The sequence below is a fragment of the Mustela erminea genome, chromosome 4, assembly GCF_009829155.1.
Source record: "Mustela erminea isolate mMusErm1 chromosome 4, mMusErm1.Pri, whole genome shotgun sequence".
In the NCBI taxonomy this organism is placed as follows: Eukaryota; Metazoa; Chordata; class Mammalia; order Carnivora; family Mustelidae; genus Mustela; species Mustela erminea.
The window spans coordinates 150,187,208-150,209,789 of record NC_045617.1 but is presented as its reverse complement, the minus strand read 5'-3'; the positions used below and the strand labels follow the sequence as shown (position 1 = coordinate 150,209,789).

General features: G+C 54.0%; 1 protein-coding gene across 1 annotated transcript; it reads left to right on the top strand.

The window, feature by feature from the left end:
- Positions 1–765: 765 nt before the first annotated feature.
- On the top strand, positions 766–19,201 carry TRIM27 (tripartite motif containing 27). The gene is made up of 8 exons (XM_032338171.1): positions 766–1,411; positions 2,573–2,668; positions 5,507–5,737; positions 12,765–12,787; positions 14,442–14,557; positions 14,667–14,699; positions 15,949–15,975; positions 17,591–19,201. The coding sequence occupies exons 1-8, from the start codon at positions 992–994 to the stop codon at positions 18,184–18,186; spliced, it is 1,542 nt and encodes a 513-aa protein (XP_032194062.1). The 5' UTR covers positions 766–991; the 3' UTR covers positions 18,187–19,201.
- Positions 19,202–22,582: the final 3,381 nt, after the last annotated feature.

The following is a 22,582-nucleotide window of genomic DNA, read 5'->3' as shown; positions in this document are numbered from 1 at the left end:
TTTCTACGCCAATGGATGAACACCGGCTGGTTAAGAACCTCAAAGATGTGATGAGGTCTCCCACCTTGTTGGGCATTATAATGCTCATCCCGGTTTCTCAGGAGAAGAGACACCAGTTGGCTCCCGCACAGTGGGAAGAACCCGAACAAGGCTTGTCTGACTCATTCTGTCTTGCAGAAATGTTGCCATCAGGTAATTAACTTTATTTTTCGAAACAAAATTGCGAGGGCCTGCAAGTAGGGATGTTGAATGATGCAACTCAGTTGGCTACTCCCCTCCTCCGGCCTCCCGGGGAGGTCAGGCGTCTCCCGAGCCGCACCCACATCAAGCCCGCGCTCCGCGGCGCCGAGGCCTGGCGCCCGGCAGGACGCCCAACAAAAGCCTCGGGGTCCAGGCCCAGGCCGCGGGAGCTCGGCGCGGGGCCCGCAGCGCGCAGGCGGGGTTACCGCGTCCCCGCGGGACACCGTCGGCCGCGGTCACCGGACCCCGAGGAGCTCGCCCCCGCGCGCCGCGCCCCGGGCGCTGGCGGGGCCTCCCCATTTGCTCCGGGAGGAACCGTGCGCCCCCGAGGCCGCGAAAGCGCGTCGCGCCAGGGGCCCGCGCCAAGCCCCGCCCCGGGGCCGCCCCTTCCGCTCGCGCCGGGATCCGCTCGGACGCGGCCACGTTGTCCTGCGCGCCCCGAGCGCCGGCTGCGCGAGTCCGGCCGGCGGCGCCCCTCGGCGGCCCCTCGCGCAGCCGCGGGGCTCGGCGGGGCCGCGCGAACCCCCCAGGCCCGGGCGGCGGGGGCACCGCGGCGCAGGGAGGCCCGAGCCACGCCGGGGACCCGCACGCGCGCGCGCGCCCGGGATCCGGGCCGGGAGGCGCCGCCCTCCGCCCGCCCGCCTCCCCGCGCCGCCCGGAAGCCGCGAGCGGGAGGGCGCGCGGCAGAGTTGGGCTCCGCGCAGAGCTGGGCGCCGGGGCCCATGCCCGTGCGCCCCCGCGGGCCCGCGCCATGGCCTCCGGGAGCGTGGCCGAGTGCCTGCAGCAGGAGACCACCTGCCCCGTGTGCCTGCAGTACTTCGCCGAGCCCATGATGCTCGACTGCGGCCACAACATCTGTTGCGCGTGCCTCACCCGCTGCTGGGGCGCGGCGGAGACCAACGTGTCGTGTCCGCAGTGCCGGGAGACCTTCCCGCAGCGGCACATGCGGCCCAACCGGCACCTGGCCAACGTGACCCAGCTGGTGAAGCAGCTGCGCACCGAGCGGCCGTCGGGGCCCGGGGGCGAGATGGGCGTGTGCGAGAAGCACCGCGAGCCGCTGAAGCTGTACTGCGAGGAGGACCAGATGCCCATCTGCGTGGTGTGCGACCGCTCCCGCGAGCACCGCGGCCACAGCGTGCTGCCGCTCGAGGAGGCGGTGGAGGGCTTCAAGGTGAGGGCGGCGCGGCGAGGGAGGGGCGGGAGCGCGAGCGGACAAAGGGAGGAGAGAGCCAAGGGGCTTCCTCTTTTCCGCCTAGAAAATGGCTGAGCCGGACGTGTGGTTCACAGCCGTCATTTCCTCTCTGTCCGCTCCAGAGCCTCCGCACTCAGATTTGGGAGAACCTGTAGCTGGTGAGGAAGCCAGAAGTGTCCCCACCCCCCGCCATTCCCCCCTCCCCCCCGGGGCCCCTGGGTCTCCCCGCGCTCCGGCACGTTACGCACCGAGAACACGCCCGCTCCCTGACGGTGTAAAGGATGTGCGTAAAAGCAGGCACCCACCGCCACGCTCGTGCTCCTATCGGATCCCGGGTGATCTCACACAAAACACACTCGGACGTCAACTGGCTGTGTGCCCCGCCCGCAGGTGCCCATCACTTAGTCTGTGAGCATTTCCCCAGCCATTCCCTGCGCTCCGGCCTGTTCTAGAAGCCCATGGAAAAGAGCAGCTCTTTCCCGCTGAAGTCCTTTAACCAGATTACACAGTTACCATGAAGATTACACGAAATCAAATGAGTCGGTAGCTCTTTGTGAACCCTTGGACCGGTGGAGGCACACAGCCAAACAATGACATGGAAACAAAGTGTTGACTAGAACAGTTGTAAGGCAACATTCTGTTATCTGTGTATTTGCCCGCTGGAGGACAGAAGGGTATACAGTTATGTTTAAATGTGTGTACGTTTGTGCATAACTAATCACTTAGTATTCATGGTACTTTCGGATATATTGTTTTACACTGGCAGTACCTCTGGAGTAGGTTGGGAAGGTGGTATTCGCCTATGCCACATGTGAGGAAAATGAGAAGTTAACTCATTTTCAAATCTATGTGTCTGTGGAGAGCCACAACCCAGCTCTAAGTCTCACAGCCCACTCACCTTTCCATTGAGCAGTGCGGTATCTGTCCAGGGATGGGCAGGTGACCCACCAGTTTAAGACACACACAGACTGCCACAGAGAGGTGTGGAGACCTCTGTGCTCTGCCGATGGCAGGAAGTCCAAGGACAGGCGCTAAGCAGGGATGTGGCCTGAGGACTGGTTGCACGAGATAAGCACATGAGCCGTGCTGATGCTAAGGTCTGTCTAATCTTGAACTGTGCACCTGTTTTGCTTTTCTCAGGAGCAAATCCAGAACCAGCTGGACCACCTGAAAAGAGTGAAGGACTTAAAGAAGAGGCGTCGGGCACAGGGGGAGCAGGCACGGGCTGAACTCTTGGTAAGGGGGTGTGGAATTCACAGATGACACCGCTTCTGCGGGCCACTGTGTTTTGTAAGGCTGACGTTACTTCCCTTACCCTTACCCCGTCAGGACGCCCAGAACTTCAGCTGTGGGTGAGACGGCCCCAGGTGGGAGTGGGGGGCTCACCCGGAGAACCAGAGGAGTCCCACTTTCGGGGGGAAGAGATAGAGTAGCTGAGTTGGAACCTGTGGGGATCTGACTTATCGGAAGTTTATCCCGCTAGTCTTGTGTAGATCAGGGCTGATCCTTGACGACACTGATATAGGGGAAGTTCTTGGGCACAGTTAGCCTCCTTTGGTGCCATTCTGCAGATGGCTGCTGATGGTGGCTGAGGAGGGGATGACGGATGTGCCCTTTTGTGATAGGGATATAAGGGGCTTTTGTTCTGACAACCAAAAATTAAAAAAAAAAAAAAGGAGACTTTTATAATAAATCCTTATATGCACCACAGAGGTGCTTAAGTAGTTTTCTTTTTTTTTTAAGATTTTATTTATTTGACAGAGATCACAAGTAGGTAGAGAGGCGGGGGCGGGGGTCAGGCTCCCCGCTGAGCTGAGAGCCTGATGCGGGGCTCCATCCCAGGACCCCAGGACCACGACCTGAGCGCAGAGGCTTTAACCCACTGAGCCACCCAGATGCCCCCAGTTCTGTTTTTTTTAACAGTAAATAAAATATGAGAAATTCTCAAGAGGAGCAAACTGTTAACAAACTTGTGAGGTTTTGTCAGTCCTGGCCAGGGTGTCATAAAGGACTTTTGGGCAGGGAACGTCAGATTCCACCATTTGTTCTGCCCCCACACTCCCCCGCCCAAGACCTCATCTCCCCGAGCTTGAAAACAGGGCTGCCGGTTGGACAGTCTCCTGGCGGGCCTGCGTAGAATCCCCCCACACACAGCCATTGTATCCCCTGTGGGAGGGCTGTCAGGGCAGAAAAAGCCCTTCCCGGAGAGGACACTTAGACATGCTTCCTGGTTCTGACCCTCCCTGCTGGAAAGACGGGGAGCGTGGTACACCGTCTCTGCCTGCTTCCTCCTCTGTGGGGTGAGGACGTTGGGCTCGACCTGCGGTTTTTCATCAAGGCTGGTGCTGCCTTCTCCTGCCCTCCTGTGGCGTGTGGCTGTCCCTTTGGTTGTCACTCGAGGAACTGAGTCACTGGGGAGGGAGGGCAGAGATGCCAAATGTCCTGCCTTCCAAGGGAGTTCCACGCTGGGCAGAATTGCTTTCCCCTCGTTCCCCCTCCGCCGCCCCAACGAACCAGTCCCCCAGGAGCTGCCCCTTCTAGAAGCTGAGAATCAGTTGTTCCTTACGGTCAATTTCAGCTTTAGTTTTCTATTTCTTTCTTTTATTTTTTTTTAAGATTTTTATTTATTTACTTATTGGATAGAGAGAGAGAGAGATCACAAGTAGGCAGAGAGGCAGGCAGGAGAGACACAGGGGGAAGCAGGCTTCCTGCTGAGCAGAGAGCCCAATGCGGGGCTCGATCCTAGGACCCTGAGATCATGACCTGAGCCAAAGGCAGAGACGTAACCCACTGAGCCACCCAGGCTCCCCCCCCCCCCCCCGTTTCTTTCTTTCTTTTTTTTTTTTTTTTAATATATTATTTATTTATTTGACAGACAGAGATCACAAGTAGGCAGAGAGGCAGGCAGAGAGAGAGGAGGAAGCAGGCTCCCCACTGAGCAGAGAGCCCAATGTGGGGCTTGATCCCAGGACTCCGGGATCATGACCTGAGCCGAAGGCAGAGGCTTTAACCCAGTGAGCCACCCAGGCGCCCCTTAGTTTTCCATTTCTAGGTTTACGTTGTATCACTTGTGTCTTTGAAAGGCTCTAGCTGAAGGGAGCTGTAACCTTACCAAAGCGACTTGGAAGGAAGGTGTGTGCTGCCCAGTGAGTGCTCAGGAAGGGCTGTGAGAGGGACAGAGGGGACCGTTAACGGGAAGATTCTCGGGGAGGGGAGCTGAGAGCAAGTGTCAACAAGCTTCCGGAAAGGGCCGGACAGTGTTTTTGGCACTGTGGGCCACATATGGCCGTGTCCCCCAAAATCTTCCTTCCTCAGGAGTAAAGAAAGAGAGTTGCTGACAATTTCTTGAGCACAGAGCCCTAGAGTCCTGTCAGGGGGCGCGGGGGAGAAGGAAGGGCACCTTGGCTTCGGAAACAAATCTGCAGGAGAAGGAGCCGCACCCATGGCTGAGAGGGGTGGTTGAGGAACACTGCTGGGAGCCAGAAACGGGGTCTGGGCTACACAGGAAGGGCCTCAGGGCCGTGGTCCCAGTCCCCGTCCGAGGATGGAGTGTCCCGGTCCACTGCCGCGCGGCATCTGGCTGACCCCATCCCTTCCCCGGCGTCTTCTGTGGCTCCCAGTTGCCACAAGTCTTGCCCCACCTGGCCTGGCAGGTGTTTTACCCTCTTACCTTCTTTGGCTTCCCCTCTGCGCTCACGGCTCTGCTGGACGGAATCGTTGGCTCCTCTGCCCGTCCTTCCAGTGACGTTTCCCCTGTCAGGAAGCCCCGTCTGCTCTCCAGCCGCAGGGGACAAGACTGCCCCGTGCTCCTGTGGAGGCTGTACCAGTTCTCGCAGCGCGGGCCGCCCTGGCCTCCCATCTGGGACGACTGTCGTGGGACTGATAGCTTTATTATCCCCGGGCGACTCGCCTCTCAGCCGCTGTGTGTCCAGTCCGCACAGCCTGACACCGGGAGCGAGGGAACGGGGTGCTGGGATGAGAGGATGAGCTCTTGGGCTGGGGAGTGGGGAGCAAACACAGCGGCTCTGGGGGAGCCTTCCCTCCGGTCAGTGCCCTTCCCTGTCGCCCGCACAGAGCCTGACCCAGATGGAGAGGGAGAAGATCGTCTGGGAGTTCGAGCAGCTCTACCACTCCTTGAAGGAGCACGAGTACCGCCTCCTGGCCCGGCTGGAGGAGCTGGATTTGGCCGTCTACAACAGCATCAACGGCGCCATCACCCAGTTCTCCTGCAACATCTCCCACCTGAGCGGCCTGATCGCGCAGCTGGAGGAGAAGCAGCAGCAGCCCACCAGGGAGCTCCTGCAGGTGAGGCTCGGGGCGGCCGCCAGCCAGGCCCTGCCCGAACATCTCCCTTCCTGCTTTGCCGGGCGGCTCGGGGCCCTTCCTCCCCGTCTGCTCCGGCACTTACCGGGCCCTGGCTCAGCTCTCAGCTTGTCAGAGGGAAGACATGCCTCGCGGAAGCTCCAGTCCCCACGGCTTGGATCGGGTGGTTGCGTTGTCTCACAGAAAGGGCAAAAGGAGGACCACAGGCCCAGGCCCGTCCTGGGCCACCTGGTCCGATCACATGCAAGGCTCTTGATCTCTCCGGGCCCGGTGACCCCATGGAATGAGGGGTTCAGCCCCCATGCCATTTAGAGACCGTCTCAGTGCAGTATTTTGTAATATGAACATCTATGTGTGTACTGGCCCGGCCACGAAACAGTGAGCCCTTGAGCGGGGGCGACTGGCCGAGTGGTCCAGTGCGGCTAGGTGTCGTGCAGGCGATCCCGGGCGATCCCGGGTGATCCCAGGCGATCCGGCTGCGCTGACCTCAGCAGGACCGCAGGACACGAGCTGCTGTGCATTCGGTGCGTGTGAATTGTCAGTTCTGGTCCGGCACTGTTCCAGGCAGCGGGATTGAGTGGTGAGGAAGCTCTCCTGGAGTTTGTGGTCTGCTGTGGAGGTCAGACGGGAGAGAAGTGAGCCGTGAGGATGGCTGGTGTTGATAAAGGCCTTAAGAAGGGCCTGGAGGCCTAAGGCAGGGGTCAGCAAACTGCCCCACCCTCCGCTTTTGAATGTCCTGCAGGCTAAGCATGGTGTTCACAGTTTGGGGATTTTTTCTGTGTGTTTTTGTTTCTTTGTTTTCTCGGTGTTTCTGTTGTTGTTTTTAGTGGGGAAGGGGCAGCATCTGAAGCCGGCACCACACTCAGTGCAGAGCCCGACCGGGGGCTCGATCCCACTACCCTGAGATCATAACCTGAGCTGAAGTCAAGAGTTGGATGCTCAACCGATTGAGCCCCCTCACCCCGACACCCCTGGTTTTTACAGATTTATTTGTTTAGATTTTATTTCTTAGAGAGAGGGAGAGCATAAGCAGGGGGAGCAGCAGCAGAGGAAGAAGCAGGCTGTCTGCCGAGTAAGAAGCCTGATGTGGGGCTCGATCCCGGAACCCTGAGATGACCTGAGTCAAAGGCAGGTGCTTAACCGACTAAGCCAGCCAGGCATCCCTGATTTTTACAGTTTTTAATGATTGGGAAGAATCAGAAGCATTTTATCTCACAATAAGTGAAATCATATAAAACTCAGGCTCCGTTGTCCCTACGTCAGCATTAGCCACACGCGTCCCCGGACGGTACTGTGCGCACTTACCTTCCACTGCCGCAGCCCAGCAGAGTTGTACCTGTCGGATGGCGCGTGGCTTACGAAACCCAAAATATGTACCGTCCAGCCTTTAGGAAAACGTTGCCTGGCTCCTGCTTCAGACTCCTAAGAAGCCTAGCCCTGAGCCTTCGTGAACACTAGTATTTAATGGTCAGGGAGAAAAGGAGGAGTTTGCAGTGGGAACACTTGGCCAGAGACGCAGAGTATGACCAGGAAAGAGGGAGTGGACGGCAGAGTCTCAGGCCCTTAGGGCTGACATCCGAGTGGTTTAAAGCCGTGGGTGTCACTGATGCTGGCAGAGGGGCTGCCGCGCTAAGTAGTTTGGGCAGGGGCTGCCTTGGGGGCAGTGGGGACCGGCAGGGTGAGGGCCGGTGCGGGAGGAGGTGACTGTCAGGGAGAAGGGCCATGAGGATGGTGGGCCGGTGGGGCTCCCAGAGAGGGATGCTTCAAGAAACGAGCTGAACTTGGTGGAGAAGAGTCTGCAGAAGAGTCTGGGTCAGGATCCTGGTGGGGAGAGTCGAGGCAGCGGTGATTGATGAACTTGCCCCTCCCGGCTGCCCCGAGAAGACAGGCGGGGAGGGGACTGAGGCGCGCGTCTCGGAGGTGGTTTTGGGAGATCGTCTTCGGGCAGGCGGGTGCGGGCAGTCCCGGTTCGGCGGCTTCCATTCTCCCGTCGTGGGAAAGCAGGTTCCCTGCGGCCGGTGAGCAGGCCTGAGGACAACAGTCGCTCCGAAGACTGGAGCGGTTCACAGGTAGCTTGTGAGACACGGGGGTTCCTCGGGCGGCCAAGTGCGCGTGTCCCAGGCCGGTCAGCCTGGCTGGGTGACGCTCGCTCACGGGACTGCCGCGGTGCAGACGCGGGACATGCAGGTGCGCCCACCTTAGGGCTTCGTAGGATGGAGCTGAGGGCCTGGGTTTGCTCTGTTCTGGTTATAAAATCCGTGCAGCAGTAGTTCGTCATTTCAGCCGTTTCAGGGTGTGCGACTCGGTCGCGTCCGGCAGGTCAGAAAGTGAGGGTTCGGTCACCACAGTTGTGTCGCCCTGGAACGCGGGCGTCGCTGCAGAAGGCACTGTGTGTCGCTGAACAGTCGCTCGTCCGGCCCGTCTCCCGGCCTTGCCTGCGGTAGGTGGCCTCTCGCCTTCCATTTCTTTCACGGCGAGTCCTTTTGTCACGGTTCATCCGCCTGGAGCGCGTCAGTCCCTCTCTCGGGCCCGCTGCGGCTCTGCTGCGGGACGAGCCCTGCGCGCTTCCCGGCTGCGTCCAGGAGCTCCGGGCTGCTGGTCTGTTCCCGCCGCCGGGTGCCCGGGAGCCGCCAGTGGACCCGGGCTTGGCCTGTGCTTTGGCGGCTGCGGCCTCGCCTGTGCTGGGGCCGCGTCGGGCGTGCGTTTGTGCGCTGCAGGGTCGGGCCCTGGAGGTCTTCAGTGTTTCTTTTTAAGGTGGAGGATATTCGTGAGGACATTTTTGAAGAGATCGTCTGTAGAAGAAAGAGGGGGTCGGGGACGTGGAATGAGAGGGGGCAGGGCTGAGGCGAATGTCCCTGGAAGAGCAAGCGAAGTCTTCCTCGAGGAGACACTCAGATGCGTTCCCACCGAGGTCAGGAAGAGGCAAGATGCCCGCCGCTGTGCCTCTGTTACCCTCATACGGAGGTTTCAGCCTGTGTAGATGAAGCAGTTGCAAGCATAAGCGTGGAGAAAGCCTGGGCACTTGGCTGGCTCCGTGGGTGGAGCAGGTGACTCTCGAGCTCATGGTAGGGTTTGATCCCCGAGTTGAGTGTAGGGTTTACTTAAAAATAAAATCTTTTTTTTTTTTTTTAAGATTTTATTTTTATTTATTTATTTGTCAGAGAGAGAGGTAGAGTGAGCGCAAGCACAAGCAGACAGAGTGGCAGGCAGAGTCAGAGGGAGAAGCAGGCTCCCTGCAGAGCAAGGAGCCCGATGTGGGACTCGATCCCAGGACGCTGGGATCATGACCTGAGCCGAAGGCAGCTGCTCAACCCACTGAGCCACCCAGGCATCCCAAAAATAAAATCTTTTTAAAAAAAGGATGAAAAAGGGGTGGCTCAGTGGGTTAAAGCCTCTGCCTTCGGCTCAGATCATGCCTGGGATCAAGCCCCGCATCAGGCTCTCTGCTCAGCAGGGAGTCTGCTTCCTCCTTTCTCTCTCTCTGCCTGCCTCTGCCTACTTGTGATCTCTGTCTGTCAAATAATAAATAAAAATCTTAAAAAGAAAAAAATGAAAAAGAACAGCATTATAAAAGACATTAAACCATGTCATTTGGAGAATATATATTATATAATTATAAAGTAAAGAATCAGTGCTAAAATTAATTAAAGAATTCAGCAAGGCAGCAGGATGTAAGGTTAACAGACAGAAATCGGCAGGCTTTGTATGTGCAGATAACCACCAGAAGACATTTTAGGAAAGAATACCCCATTTCCGATTGAAAAACGGAAGAGAACTCCTAGGTGGCTCAGTTGGTTAAGCACCTGCCTTTGGCTCAGGTCATGATCCTGGGGTCCTGGGATTGAGCCTCGCATCAGCCTCTTTGCTTAGTGGGGAGCCGCCTCCTACCTCTCCCTCTGCCTGCCACGCTGCCTACCTGTGATCTCTGTCTTTCTGTCAAATAAGTAAATAAATCTTTAAAAGAAAAAAAAAGGCAAAATACCTGGGAATAAACTTAAATAAACTTACAAACAGTGTGTGAAAATCTGTGTGGAAAATATTATAAAACACTCCTGATGGACACAAGATAGACTTGAAGTAATAAAAAGACATTTCTTGTTCTTGTCTAAGACATGTCAGCATCATCCCATCAGTTCATCTTAAGTTAATTTATAAACTTAATGCAATCCCAACAAAAACACAACACAACACTTTATCTGGAGCTAGACAAATGGATGGTACATTTCAGATAGAAAAGTAAGCCCATAAAAATAGCTGGGAAACACTGAGAACAAAGAACTGGGGGTGGGAGCTGGCGCTGTTAGACATGAAAACGTACTGTGATGCTGGTCAAACTAAGACAGCGCATGATAGCACCACAGAAAAACGCATAGACACTGTAACCGTTCAGAAGACCAGTGTCACAGGCTGCCCGGGTGGCTAAGTTGGTTGAGTGTCCAGCTCTTGATTTTGGCTAAGGTCATGATTGCAGTGCCCTAGGACTGAGCTGCGTGTCAGCCTCCGTGCTCAGCAGGAGTCTGTTTGAGATTCTTTCTTCCTCTCTCTCTGCTCCTGTGCACATACAGACTCTCTCTAAAATAACAAGTCTTCAAAAGACCAGTGCCAATTTGAAAGAAAATTGCAGCAAATATCACAAATAATATATAAAGAACATTCAAAAATAGTATATAAAGAACATTAAAAAAATTGGGGGGGGGCAAGTTCTGTAGAAAAATGAGCAAAAGGGACGCCTGGGTGGCTCAGTTGGTTGGACGACTGCCTTCGGCTCAGGTCATGATCCTGGAGTCCCGGGATTGAGTCCCACATCGGGCTCCCAGCTCCATGGGGAGTCTGCTTCGCTCTCTGACCTTCTCCTCGCTCATGCTCTCTCTCACTGTCTTCTCTCAAATAAATAAATAAATAATCTTTTAAAAAAAAAAAGAAAAAGAAAAATGAGCAAAAGATATGAATAGGCACTTTGCAAAAAAATATGAAATTGGACCATGCATTTGTGAAAAAGTGTTCTATTGTACTTTTAATAAGATGCTAATTAAAAACCATACTATAATACCCTTTCTTCCCCATTAGAATAGCAAAATTTTCTTTTCTTTTTATTTTAAGATTTTATTTATTTGACAGACAGGGATCACAAGTAGGCAGGGAAGCAGGCAGAGAGAGAGAGGGAAGCAGGGTCCCCGCTGAGCAGAGAGCCTGACGTGGGGCTCGATCCCAGGACACTGGGGTCATGACCCGAGCCGAAGGCAGAGGCTTTAACCCACTGAGCCACCCAGGCGCCCTTAGAATAGCAAAATTTTCTTAATTCGGTACGCCGTTAGCAAGGATGTGGGAGAGAAGTCTCACATAGTGGTGGGAAGACAAACTGTTTTGGCAGCATTTAACAAAAGTATACATGCAGTTAGAATTTGACCAAGAGTCCTTTCAGGAATTTACCTTGAAGAAATACTTAAGTATGAAAGTAGATACAGAAATATACACATACAAGGTACTCAGTGTAACATTGTAACTGCAAAATATGGGGGGAACCACCTTCCAAACCAAGAAAAGGTGGTTGAACCAACTGTGTGTGTATACAGTGGAATACTATGCAACTGTGTAGAAGAGTAGGGAGGATAACCTCTGAACTGATAGTGGTTTCCAGAAATGTGCTGTTAAGTGAAAATCATAGTACAGAAAATATGAAGTGTGCTACTTTTTGTGTAAGAAAAAAGATAATTGGAACATCACGTATCTGCTTATTTTTGCAGAGGAAACGGGAAGGATAAACCAGATGGGAATGGGGAAAACGGGGTGGGAAGAGATAGGAAGAAAGTGACGGAGACTCTGACCCAGTTTCAGACTTCTTGAGCACCAAAATAAAAACAAACAGTGATGGATTATAACCTGTTAAATAAAATAAGAATATATGGGTCCATATAATAATAAATGGGGAAATCACTCCTAGTAAAATGTCGATTAATATAGAAGGAATTTTGAAGCTAGCCAATGACCCTTTAATAACCATCATAGTAAAAGGTAATTCAGCCAGTGATTATCAATGGATGCTAAATCTGGTAAGCAAGTCTGATAAGGGTTGGAGTATTAACATAATTTCAAAGTATCACTTTTCGATTGGTTCTTTGTTACAAAAGGAAAGATAGTAGCTATACCACGATCAAAATAGAGCCAGTCAGGGGCAAGCGAGTATCATGTACCTTTAGAAGGACATACCATGCACTAGCCAAAGATGATACAGCCTGGCCTTAGTCACGTGGGGAAGAACTGACAGGCCGTGGAGGGATGGCCGCCTGTAGACGACGACACAGCGTGCGTGAAACCTGTGGCACCGCCACGAGAGACAGATTGGTGCGAAGGGACTGTTCGAGATATGTGTCGTGATGCTGTATGTGCAGAAGGGCCATGTAGGGGGGCAGCTGCGAGGCGCTTCGTTAAGAAGACTGGTCCGACTGGGCTCTGGACTGTGGGTTAGATAAAGGTCATTTAGACCCTTGATTCATTGATCTTTAGATCACTGTTGCTTATAACTACTGTAGTTGTGTAAGAAAATGTACTTGCCCTTAGGAAATACAGAAGGCTAAGGGGGCAGGGACACATTATAGAATGTAAAGAGTGATCTCTCAAATGGTTCTGAATATAAACGTGGGTATAATAATCTGGGAAGAAATATACAGGAGCTCTGTGCTAGCAGCTTTTCTGCAGATTTGAAATTATTTCACAATAAAAAGTCAAAGAAAGCTGGACAGGTAGGCCGTTGTGGTTCACAGGTGGAGTGCTCGTTAGGAAGTTTGAAACTGTGAGATCCTTGGCTGGTGGGGCAGGAGCAGGACATGGAAATGCCGGGGTAGTGAATGGCACCTCCCAGATTTCTTGCTCCTAGACTCTGAGTCCTGCTCCTGTTCCTTGTCCCCCTGGCTTCTCGCAGGAGGGTCAGGTTAGCTGGGTTTTCAGCAAACAGCTGAAAGAGAACTGAAGTTATGACTTCTCATGAACCTCCTTTTCCTTTCTCTTGTAGGACATCGGGGACACACTGAGCAGGTACCGTATTCCCCCTCCCCAGTGTTAAAGCAAGTGAAGAGGCTGTTTTTGCCTTGTGCTCGTGAACCCTGGAAGGAGCCCAGAGCCGGAGAAGGACAGCTCACCAGAGCGACATGTTCCCTGCCCGTCTCTGCACAAGTCACTCGAGTACAGAGCTGGATGGACCAGTTCTCCATAAAGCTCAGGACCTCCGGACAAGCCGGGAGGGGGTGTGGGCGGCTGGGGCTGCCATGGTTCGTGAGGACGTAGCCCTGGCGAGAGTGGAGGCTCCTACACACGTGGGCACAGTGCAGGGTTTGTTGTGGTCATCGCTGCCTCCAGGTTTCAGAGTCCTCCCCCAATGACCCCCACCCCCCACCCCAGTCCCTCTGTGAGGAAAATACGGTCTTAGAAGAGTGTGACTGGCTCAGAGTTACCGAATTCATGTGAGTTTCCTGGGTCCTGGCCCTTGTTCTCATTGTTGCGCGGAGTGAGAAGAGCTCCGAGTGGGCCGGATGCCGGGGCGGCCGCGCGGGCCAGTGGGGCCGGCGTGGGGAGCGTGCTCCCTGTGCAGGAGTGCCCACAGGGCAGAGACTGGCTTTGAAGCTGGCTCAGATACTGGACAGGGAAGACCCTCCAGAGGCGGGCTGCGGGGCTGCGTGGGAGTGTTTGAGGGGCCGGGCAGGGCCGTGTAGGTGGAATAGGTCGGCTGCAAGTGCAGGGGGTAGACTGTGTGGGTAGAGTTGAGGGTCTTGAGGGAGAGGAGTTAGTGCGTGTCCAGCCCCAGCCAGATGCCCCAGCGATTACTGCCCTGACTGGTCAGTTTTGCTGTCTGAGGCCAGTCTGGTTCTGGTCCAGCACCGGGATACAGAGGTACAGAGCCTCGCATTCCGTGACGTTAGTGTTTGGCTGTGGCTGTATGAGACAGGAATCCCAAAATGTCATTGGCTTAAGGCTTAAACATAATTTAAGACGATGTCACCATGTAGGAAGTGTGCAGGTAGGGACCCCTGGGCTGGGCTGCTGGTCTCCTTCCCTTCACTCTCCTGCCTTGATGGGACAGCCCGAGATGACAGTGCGATGGTTGCTGGAATGCCACCCGGCACGGGGGAGAGAAGTCACAGCACAGTCCTTTTTTCAGCAGGCTTCTCAAGCTGCCACAAGACACTCCTTACCTCTTACTGGGCAGAACTCACATCTAGATTGGGCAGCCACGAACCCTGTAGAACTTGGGTGATGGGAGACGGGATACTGGGCAGGCATCCGGCAGTCCATTTTCGCCATGGACCTGAGCAGGGCGGGTGCCTGTCTGGAGGGTTCTCACCGTTTTGGGAACCTGAGGGCTCTGGGATGTTGCCCACTCTGGATCTCTAGGATCTTGTCTAGGAATCCAGGGCTTTCTGGCAAGGTCAGCCTTGTATTCAGTTTAGTTCCGTAACCCTTTTTGAGGACGAGCCATTTGAAAATCCATGAGCTAGGGGCTGTGGGGGTAGTGACCATGAGTAAGCTGTTTCTCCTGCTCCCGTGTAGAGCAGTACAGTCTAGGAGGAGGTGGGGGGGAGCTGGCGTGGCTGCGCTTGAGAGACTGCCGGTTGGCTTAACCCGGGCTTTGGGCTCTACAAGGTGTCGGGTTGGGGGAGGGATTTACTTTTTTTTTTTTTTTTTTAAATTTTAGAGCGGAAAGAATCAGGATCCCTGAGCCCTGGATCACACCTCCAGATCTGCAAGAGAAAATCCACATTTTTGCGCAGAAATGTCTATTCCTGACCGAGAGCCTGAAGCAGTTCACAGGTAATAGGAGAAGAGGCGTCCGTCGGGGGAATGCATTCGTGCTCTGGATGTCTGTCTTGCCTCAGCCAGGTGTGGGATCAAAACTGACTGTCTTCTTTTCTCCCCTTAGAAAAAATGCAGTCAGATATGGAGAAAATCCAAGGTAAATTTATGTATTTACTGGGCTTTTGATGTTGAAGTTTCCTGGGAAGATAGACATGTGCTTTAAAAGCCGGGGGACAGGCAAGGGGGTACACCCCCCGGCAGCCTCTCTGATCTTCTGAGTCTTCCTCTTCTGTGTTTCCGTTAATGGCCTCGTGCGTACTCAGTTCTCAGTCTCTGTTAATGGGGCTGAAAAACGGGCAATCTGAAAATTAATCCAGAATTTGCTTAATTCTTTCTTTAATTGGGAAGAAGAATGAACAGAAACTATCCTGGCTGCATTTCATTTGAAGCAGTGTTTAAAGTTGTAATTTGCTGGGCTCCTCCCGCTCATGGGCGTTGGTGCCGGCCAGGATGGAGGGGGTCAAGCCGCGCTTACTACATACAGTGGCTTGGGTATTCAAGGGAAGGCCTTCTAAATGTAAAATTTTCTCTTCGTGAGCCACATTCAATAAAGAGTTGGCTGTATCCTAAATGCTAAAATTCCTGGACAGTGTATTGGGATCTGAAATAAGGAAACCCTTTTTCTCTTTGTTACAAATCACAAATCCCCGTAATCTCAGGTGATTTCCTGTGCAATGTATCCTAAGACTTTGTTTGCGTTTTATCGTTCCAAATACATATGTAGGAGACACTCCGGTGTCTTCCACAATCACACAAATAGGGACAGGCCGCCCTAGATACAGTGGGTGACACCAGAAGGCAGGACTTTCCTTGACTGGTTCACACTGATTTCTCCTTCTCTCCTGCCACTTAAAAGGCTCATGAGAGCTTGTTTGTGAACATGCTTTGTCCGCTGTTAAGTGCCGGTCAAGGGAGTGGTGTTCACCCCCCCATGGTGGTGGACAACCACACGTGGAGCCCCCCAGCCATGGAACAGGTGGCTTCGGAGAGCCGAGAGTTGCGCATGACTGGGGACATGGAACCGTGTTTCCCGCTGCAGGGCCAGCTGCCCGCTGGAGGGCGGAATCCTTGATCTTGGCTCAGTTTGACCCCGTTTGCTCCCCGTCTCAGGCACATGGTTACCTTCCACCCAAAGTTCCCAGCCCTATTCCTTTAGGGCTCTTGGTTGAACGATGGAGTCAGACGTTGGTAGAGACGGCAGCCCACGGCCGATGACAGCCCACGGCCACGACAGCAGTCCCAGGCTGTCTCCTGAGACCGTGGCTTCACGCAGGCTCTGGCGGTTCGGTTCGGTAGTTCTTGGAAATACTCACAGGTCCGTAACTACTTCTCTCTTGTTCTTTCAGAATTGAGGGAAGCTCAGTTATACTCAGGTAGGTGATGGAGACAAGGAGGTGATGGAAACAGGAGTGAAACTCCTAAACACCTAACCGTGGTTGTGAATGATCTTGGAAATTGCCTGAATTGGGGTTCTCTAGATGACGTGTATCAAAGAGATAAACAGCAACCGTGAAAAAAACCATTGATTGTTCCTATGTGTTTACAGTATCTTTGCCTCCTAAAATGTCTCAGAGCTGAAGCTGGTGGCCTTTGGAGTAGGAGGAAATCAAGGTCAGGTGCTTGAGTAGAAAGTGCAGTCCTCAAACAGGGGCTCTGCCTGCTCGCCTGCCCTCAGGGCAGCGTGTGCTCTGCAGAAAGCAGTCATCCTTCCAGAAAGAGTTAGGGGTTTCGGCTCTTCTCCTGAGTGCTGGGGAGTGTGGGGATCTCGGGTCGTGCCTTCCCTGTGCCGGGGCAGGAGTGGAAGCTCTCCTTGACCGTCACCGTCACCGGAGGGTCGGGGACTGGGTAGTTCTGTGGTCCTGGGGGTGTTCGCATCTTGGGTGTGTACATCCCATGGTGACATGGCACCCTCCTCGTGGAGAGAGGCCTGCAACAGGTGTTCTTTCCATGATGCCCTCCCGTGTGGTCCATGTTTTGTTCTTTCAGCAAGTGTTAGCTGGAGACCGTGCGCATGTCCCACACTATCGAACATCATGTAGGCTTTTGTGGGGGTGCGAAAGAGCCTGGAGTTCACTGTCTGATTGGGGAGCACACCCATGGCCTGGGGGACAGAGCGGTGACTGCTGTGCACGGGTGGGTGGGTGAACCACGAATCTGGGACCTGGCGCTCCTGGTCCCTCCATGGTTGCTCATCACGAACATTCCATGGGAATCCTTCAGCCCGCCTGAGCCGTGGTCCAGGGACACCGTGTTGGGAGTGTTTAGCCTAAGCAAGACTGGAAAACCAGGACGGGAAGGATGGGTTTAGGTTCGGGAGAGGGCGAGGGTGAAAGCTGGTGAGCAGCGGCCCTTGGAGGGAGATGCGGGGGTTGCGTGGACCTTAGACAAGGATGAAGGAGTTTGCAGGTGTGAGTAAGAGCTCGTGGAATGGAGGGTATAATATAGTGATTTGGGGTTTTTTGTTTGTTTTTAAAGATTATTTATCTTAGTGTGTGTGTGTAACAAGTGGTAGGGAGGGACAGAGAGAGAGGAAGGGATAGAAGCCCGGGCAGACCCCCCACTGAGCACAGAGCCTGTCACAGGCCGGTCCCAGGACCCTAAGATCAGGACCTGAGCCGCAACTAAGAGTCAGACGCCCAGCCGGCTGCGCCCGAGTGATACAGATTTGCAGTCCCCTGTTCACATACCCAGAACGCTAAAATTTAAGTAGGGAATTCAGTTTATAATGGATAATGGGGCTTAGGGTGTTTTTAAAAAAGGGAGCAGAGGTGAAATCAGTACTTTCCACGTTTGTTGGCTTAGAAAGGCAGTCGGCCAACGCAGACAGTTTCTGGAGCGTAAACTCCAGGATGACCTTCATGAGAGAACACAGCCTCTCGTGGGGTGGGCGTGCTCTCTTCTCCGGGGGAGGTGGGACACGAGCTGGGTGTCCTCCGCTGTGCGCCCAGCCCTTGGCTGACCGCCCCGTCCCCCGCTGTGTCTCCGCAGTGGACGTGACCCTGGACCCAGACACGGCCTACCCCAGCCTGATCCTCTCCGATAACCTGCGGCAAGTGCGGTACAGTTACCTCCAGCAGGACCTGCCTGACAACCCCGAGCGGTTCAATCTGTTCCCCTGTGTCCTGGGCTCTCCGTGCTTCATCGCTGGGAGACATTACTGGGAGGTGGAGGTGGGAGATAAAGCCAAGTGGACCATAGGTGTCTGCGAAGACTCCGTGTGCAGGAAAGGCGGAGTCACCTCGGCCCCCCAGAACGGATTCTGGGCAGTGTCCTTGTGGTATGGGAAGGAGTACTGGGCTCTCACCTCCCCGATGACTGCCCTCCCCCTGCGGACCCCCCTCCAGCGGGTGGGCATTTTCCTGGACTATGATGCTGGCGAGGTCTCCTTCTACAACGTGACCGAGAGGTGTCACACCTTTACTTTCTCTCACGCCACCTTCTGTGGGCCTGTCCGGCCCTACTTCAGCCTGAGTTACTCGGGGGGGAAGAGCGCGGCCCCCCTCATCATCTGCCCCATGAGCGGCATCGATGGCTTTTCTGGCCATGTTGGCAATCATGCTCATTCCATGGAGACCTCCCCGTGAGGCAGGCGGCGAGCTGGGGCCGGGAGGGCTGTTGGCCGTGACCCTGCCCCAGGCCTAAGGCGTCTGGCTGCCTTGCCTCTTCCCGTGTGTCACAGCTGGATGTCCTCGCCGCTCCCCGTGACCCTGCCGTGGGAGACGGGCGTCCGCTGCCCTCTCCCTTCCCATGCAAACTGTCAGAAGATTGCCCAGACATAAACACCCGACGTCCACCTCCGGTGTTTCCACGCTTTGGTTCTGTGCGTCACTGGAGGGGTAAAGAGCAGGGATGACCTTGGAGAGCCAGAGCAGATTCCTCGCCGCGGCTCACCTGGCTCCCCCCGGTTCAGCCCCACATAGTGATCGTGGATGTTTGCTGTTTTCCGGACCAGGGCTCCTTTCTGAGGACTTAGAGTGGACCTACCTGGCCCTGTGAGCATGGCTCCCCCTGTCCCAGTATTTCCTTTGGGAATAGGACCTCCGCCCTGACTCCCACTCTGCCGTAGTTTGATTAACTCCAGTAAAGAGGCTTCTCTGTGTTTTGATTCTTTACAGTTATTTGACGGTAACGGTGGGAAGTGGCCCCACCTCTGTCCCGGGGTAATGTTCTAATCAATGTGCTCTTTGCCTCTGCATCTTTTCCGAGGGCTCTGTCTGCTCCCTTCATGCTAACGGAAGGTGCATCCTGGTGTTGGGCGCCCCTCACCCAGGATAATTTTCTGCCAACACCATCCGTGGTTCCTGGATCCCCTCCCACTCACGTTTGTGGACTGACGGTCGGTCGTACGCCGTCCCTGGAATGATTGAGGCAGTATTCTGGGGGCCCATTGATTCTGTGCCCCCATTGCGGAAGGGGGGATTGACCTGAGACGTGTACCATCAAGGGGCAGTTCCATCCCCACGGCCATCAGGTCACGAGGCATTCTGGGGCCAGAAGGCTAAGGCAGATGACTTCAGGCCCCCACAGTGGTTCTTAGTCCTGCTTCCCTTTGGATACATGCCCTCTGTTTGAAAATAAAGTGAGTATGGATGTTGTTTACATTGTCGTTTTCTGGCGCTTGGTAGGACTGGGTTGGTGGAGGTCGGGGTGGGAGTGAAGGCCTTGGTTAAGGGTGTTGATTTCCCTCGTGGGTCCAGAATCCTGCTCTGGCCAATCTTTTATGTCAGACTGGACGATAAAACTGCTCGGTGGTACCATGTCACGGTCTCAGGGCATGGAGAAGCCTGCAGCTCTGTATTGGCTGATCTTGTAATCTCAGTAGGAAAGGGTTCTCTCGAGCCCTTTTTATAGCTGGCAGTGGGTTAACGCAGCAACGCTTGGCATAGATCAGAGGGCTGAGAGCCACCAGCCTCCGCCCTTGGGGATGCAAAGGTCACCCACCCCGTGCTGAGGAGGCAGCACCAGGCTGAGAACAGCTTCGTTCCAGGGATTTGGATCTTTTCTGCATCTGGACATGGCCTCAGAAGACAACATTGTGTGGTCTATACTTAGTCCTGTCAGAGCACTGAGGTTCTGTATTTGAAGATCATGAATGAGGTCCTAATTTATTCATCTCATCCTGTTAAAGGGGCTAATACACTCAGGGCCTGTGGAAAGGGCTGTTTACATACATACGCCAGGTAAAATACTCTAACAGACACAGACCAAGGCACACAGTAGTTTCTAGGGTTGCCCTTAATTTACAGATGCACAAACGGAAGCACAGGGTAGCACCTCGCTCATCCAAGGTGCACAGCCCAGAAGCAGCCAAGCCAGGAACCAAACAAGATGGAACATTGATCACATACACCTCGCCCCACCCCTCAGGATGTGCAGATGATGCGCTCGTGCACGGGAAGGCAGAGCGTGGGCTGGAAGCCTCCCGTGCTGGTCCAGTGCTGGTCCACTGCCCAGGCCACCTGCCCTTCCCAGGAGCTGTCTACTCCATGTAAGGGTCTGCCGTTGGATGAGAGTCCCAGTCCACACTGCATTCCAGTCTTCCCTAGCTTAGTGCACGGGGCAGGGAGGAGGAGTAAGAGCTTGCAAAGAGGATGCCTTGCAGGCGTCAGAGCAAATGTCCTTGGTGCAGACACCCAGTCCTTGGGGCCAGTGTTGGAGCTGTCTGGGCTTACAGGGCTCCCCAGGACACCCAGGGCTCTGGGAGCAGCATTTTTTCTAACAGCCGCAGCAGCTAAAGCAGCGATGAGTGTCGGGTTCAACAACACGACTCCCGGCAAGATACGGATGCTTTCAGGAGTGAGTGTTCCCAGCCATGCTGGGGGAGGTGTCAGGGGCTGTCAAGAGATCACATACCTCATGATACCCTTTTTTAAAAAAATCTGACAGAGATCACAAGTAGGCAGAGAGGCAGGCAAAGAGAGAGGGAAGCAGGCTCCCCACTGAGGAGAGAGGCCAATGTGGGGCTCAATCCCACAAGCCCAAGATCATGACCCTAGGGAAGGCAGAGGCTTAACCCACTGAGCCACCCAGGCGCTCCACGATACCAGTTTTATAATATGAGCAAAGGATTGTGGTTACCAGTGGAGTGTGGGATGATGGCAAAGAGGTGAGGGAGAGATTGGTATGTTACTGGTTAGTTTCTGGTTCTTGTGGGTCCCTAGGTATTCAAACATTATTTAAATTTTTAATTAAAAAAACAACCCTGGGGCGCCTGGGTGGTTCAGTGGGTTAAGCCGCTGCCTTCCGCTCAGGTTATGATCCCAGGGTCCTGGGATGAGCCCCATATCGGGCTCTCTACTCAGCGGGGAGCCTGCTTCCCTTCCTCTCTCTGCCTGCTTCCCTGCCTACTTGTGATCTGTCTGTCAAATAAATAAATAAAATCTTTAAAAAAAAAAAACAAAAAACCCTGCCATTTTGGATAACGCATGAACTTGTAAATGATTCTAAATTTACGCATCTGCCAAAAGGTAGGCAATATCTGAATTCGTTGAATCAGGATTTGGGCCCTCGAGGCAAACGCGGGGCCCAGTACCATCCTTTTGGCTCCTGCCCTTTCCTCAGAACGCCAGAAGTTGTTGATTAGGCAGCAGGACTTCAACCACTCGCTGGTTAGGCCTTGCTGCCCCAGGATATTTACTACTGTCTGTCTGCAGCTGCCCCTGTTGTGTCGGATACTGGCCTGGCAGGCTGAGAAGAGCACCTCGCCCTGGAAGAGGCCAGGGCAGAGAACAAGAGGAAACAACATGGGTCCTGCCCCCAGGACGTGCAGTGCAGAAGATGAGAAACACTTGGGGTAAGTGCCCAACACCGGTGCTGTGTAGGAGATGGAAAGCTAATTGCTGTCCTGACAGTGAATGAGCCGTTTGTCTGTGCCTCCCATCGTCTGCAGTCCCAGTCAGAGGGTAGATGGAGGTCAGACACCTCCCAGCAAAATCAAAAAACTTCGAAGTTTCTCTCTTCGTGCACTGTTGGGTGACAACGATTCCTTGATTCAAATGACACAATTACGCAGTGTTGGGGACCCCAGCGGAACTTGACTACCCAGGAGGAGACGAGAACATGGCTTCTGTTCCTGGAAAAGTTCATGAAGTCAGTTAAGGGGGGAAAAAATAATGAAAACGCAGTGTCAACAGAAGCTCATTTGTGGGCAAGTGCAACGTGTGGCACAGATGGCCCCGGTCTGAGGAGGCTGCAGTGCCACAACCTCACTCCGAGGGTGAGGGGCGGGTACTCCTGAGCTCCTGCCTGCGGTAGAAGTTGTCCTTGATCATGTGACTAAAGCATGAGGCCCAAGCACCTCCCCATCCCAGGAAGTCCCCTGTGCCAGGTCTCGGGAACAGGGAGCGAGACCAGCCACATCGGGGTGGATCCCGGGCACTGGCCTTGCTAGCCTGGACTCGGGTAGCTCGGATTTCAAACTCCGCACCGGAACTGATCCCGACAGTACTGGCCGCCGCAGTTCCTTTTTCCCTATTGGAGAGAAAGCACAAATGCCTCAGATTTGGCTTATTTGTGGGCTTAATTTCATCCTTGAAGTTTGAATGAAATCAGGGCATTTGAAGGTCACTTTTTGAGGTACACTCTTCCCTGATGCTTCATTCAGAAGGCAAAGGATGTGTCTGGATAATAGTGCGGGACACAGTTGCCAAATTTAGTTTGGGACTTGTGATGCGCGACAAGAATGTAACAGAGATTTTTATTTTCATGTCGAGATTTCACATATCTCAACCTACATTTTTTTTAAATCGTAAAGAAATATGCCAAAGTATTAACAGATGCTTTTGATGAGATTATGAATGATTCCCCCCCACCACCAGTATTGAACCCTTCACTATGGAAACCTTTAAGCACACACAAAATGAGAGAACGATTTGGAAACCCTATAGCATCCCCTAGCTTCAACAATCAATTTATGGCTAGTCCCACTTCCAGTGTAACCTCCTTTGAATTTCTGCCCTATCCCTGTTTTTTCTTTTCTTT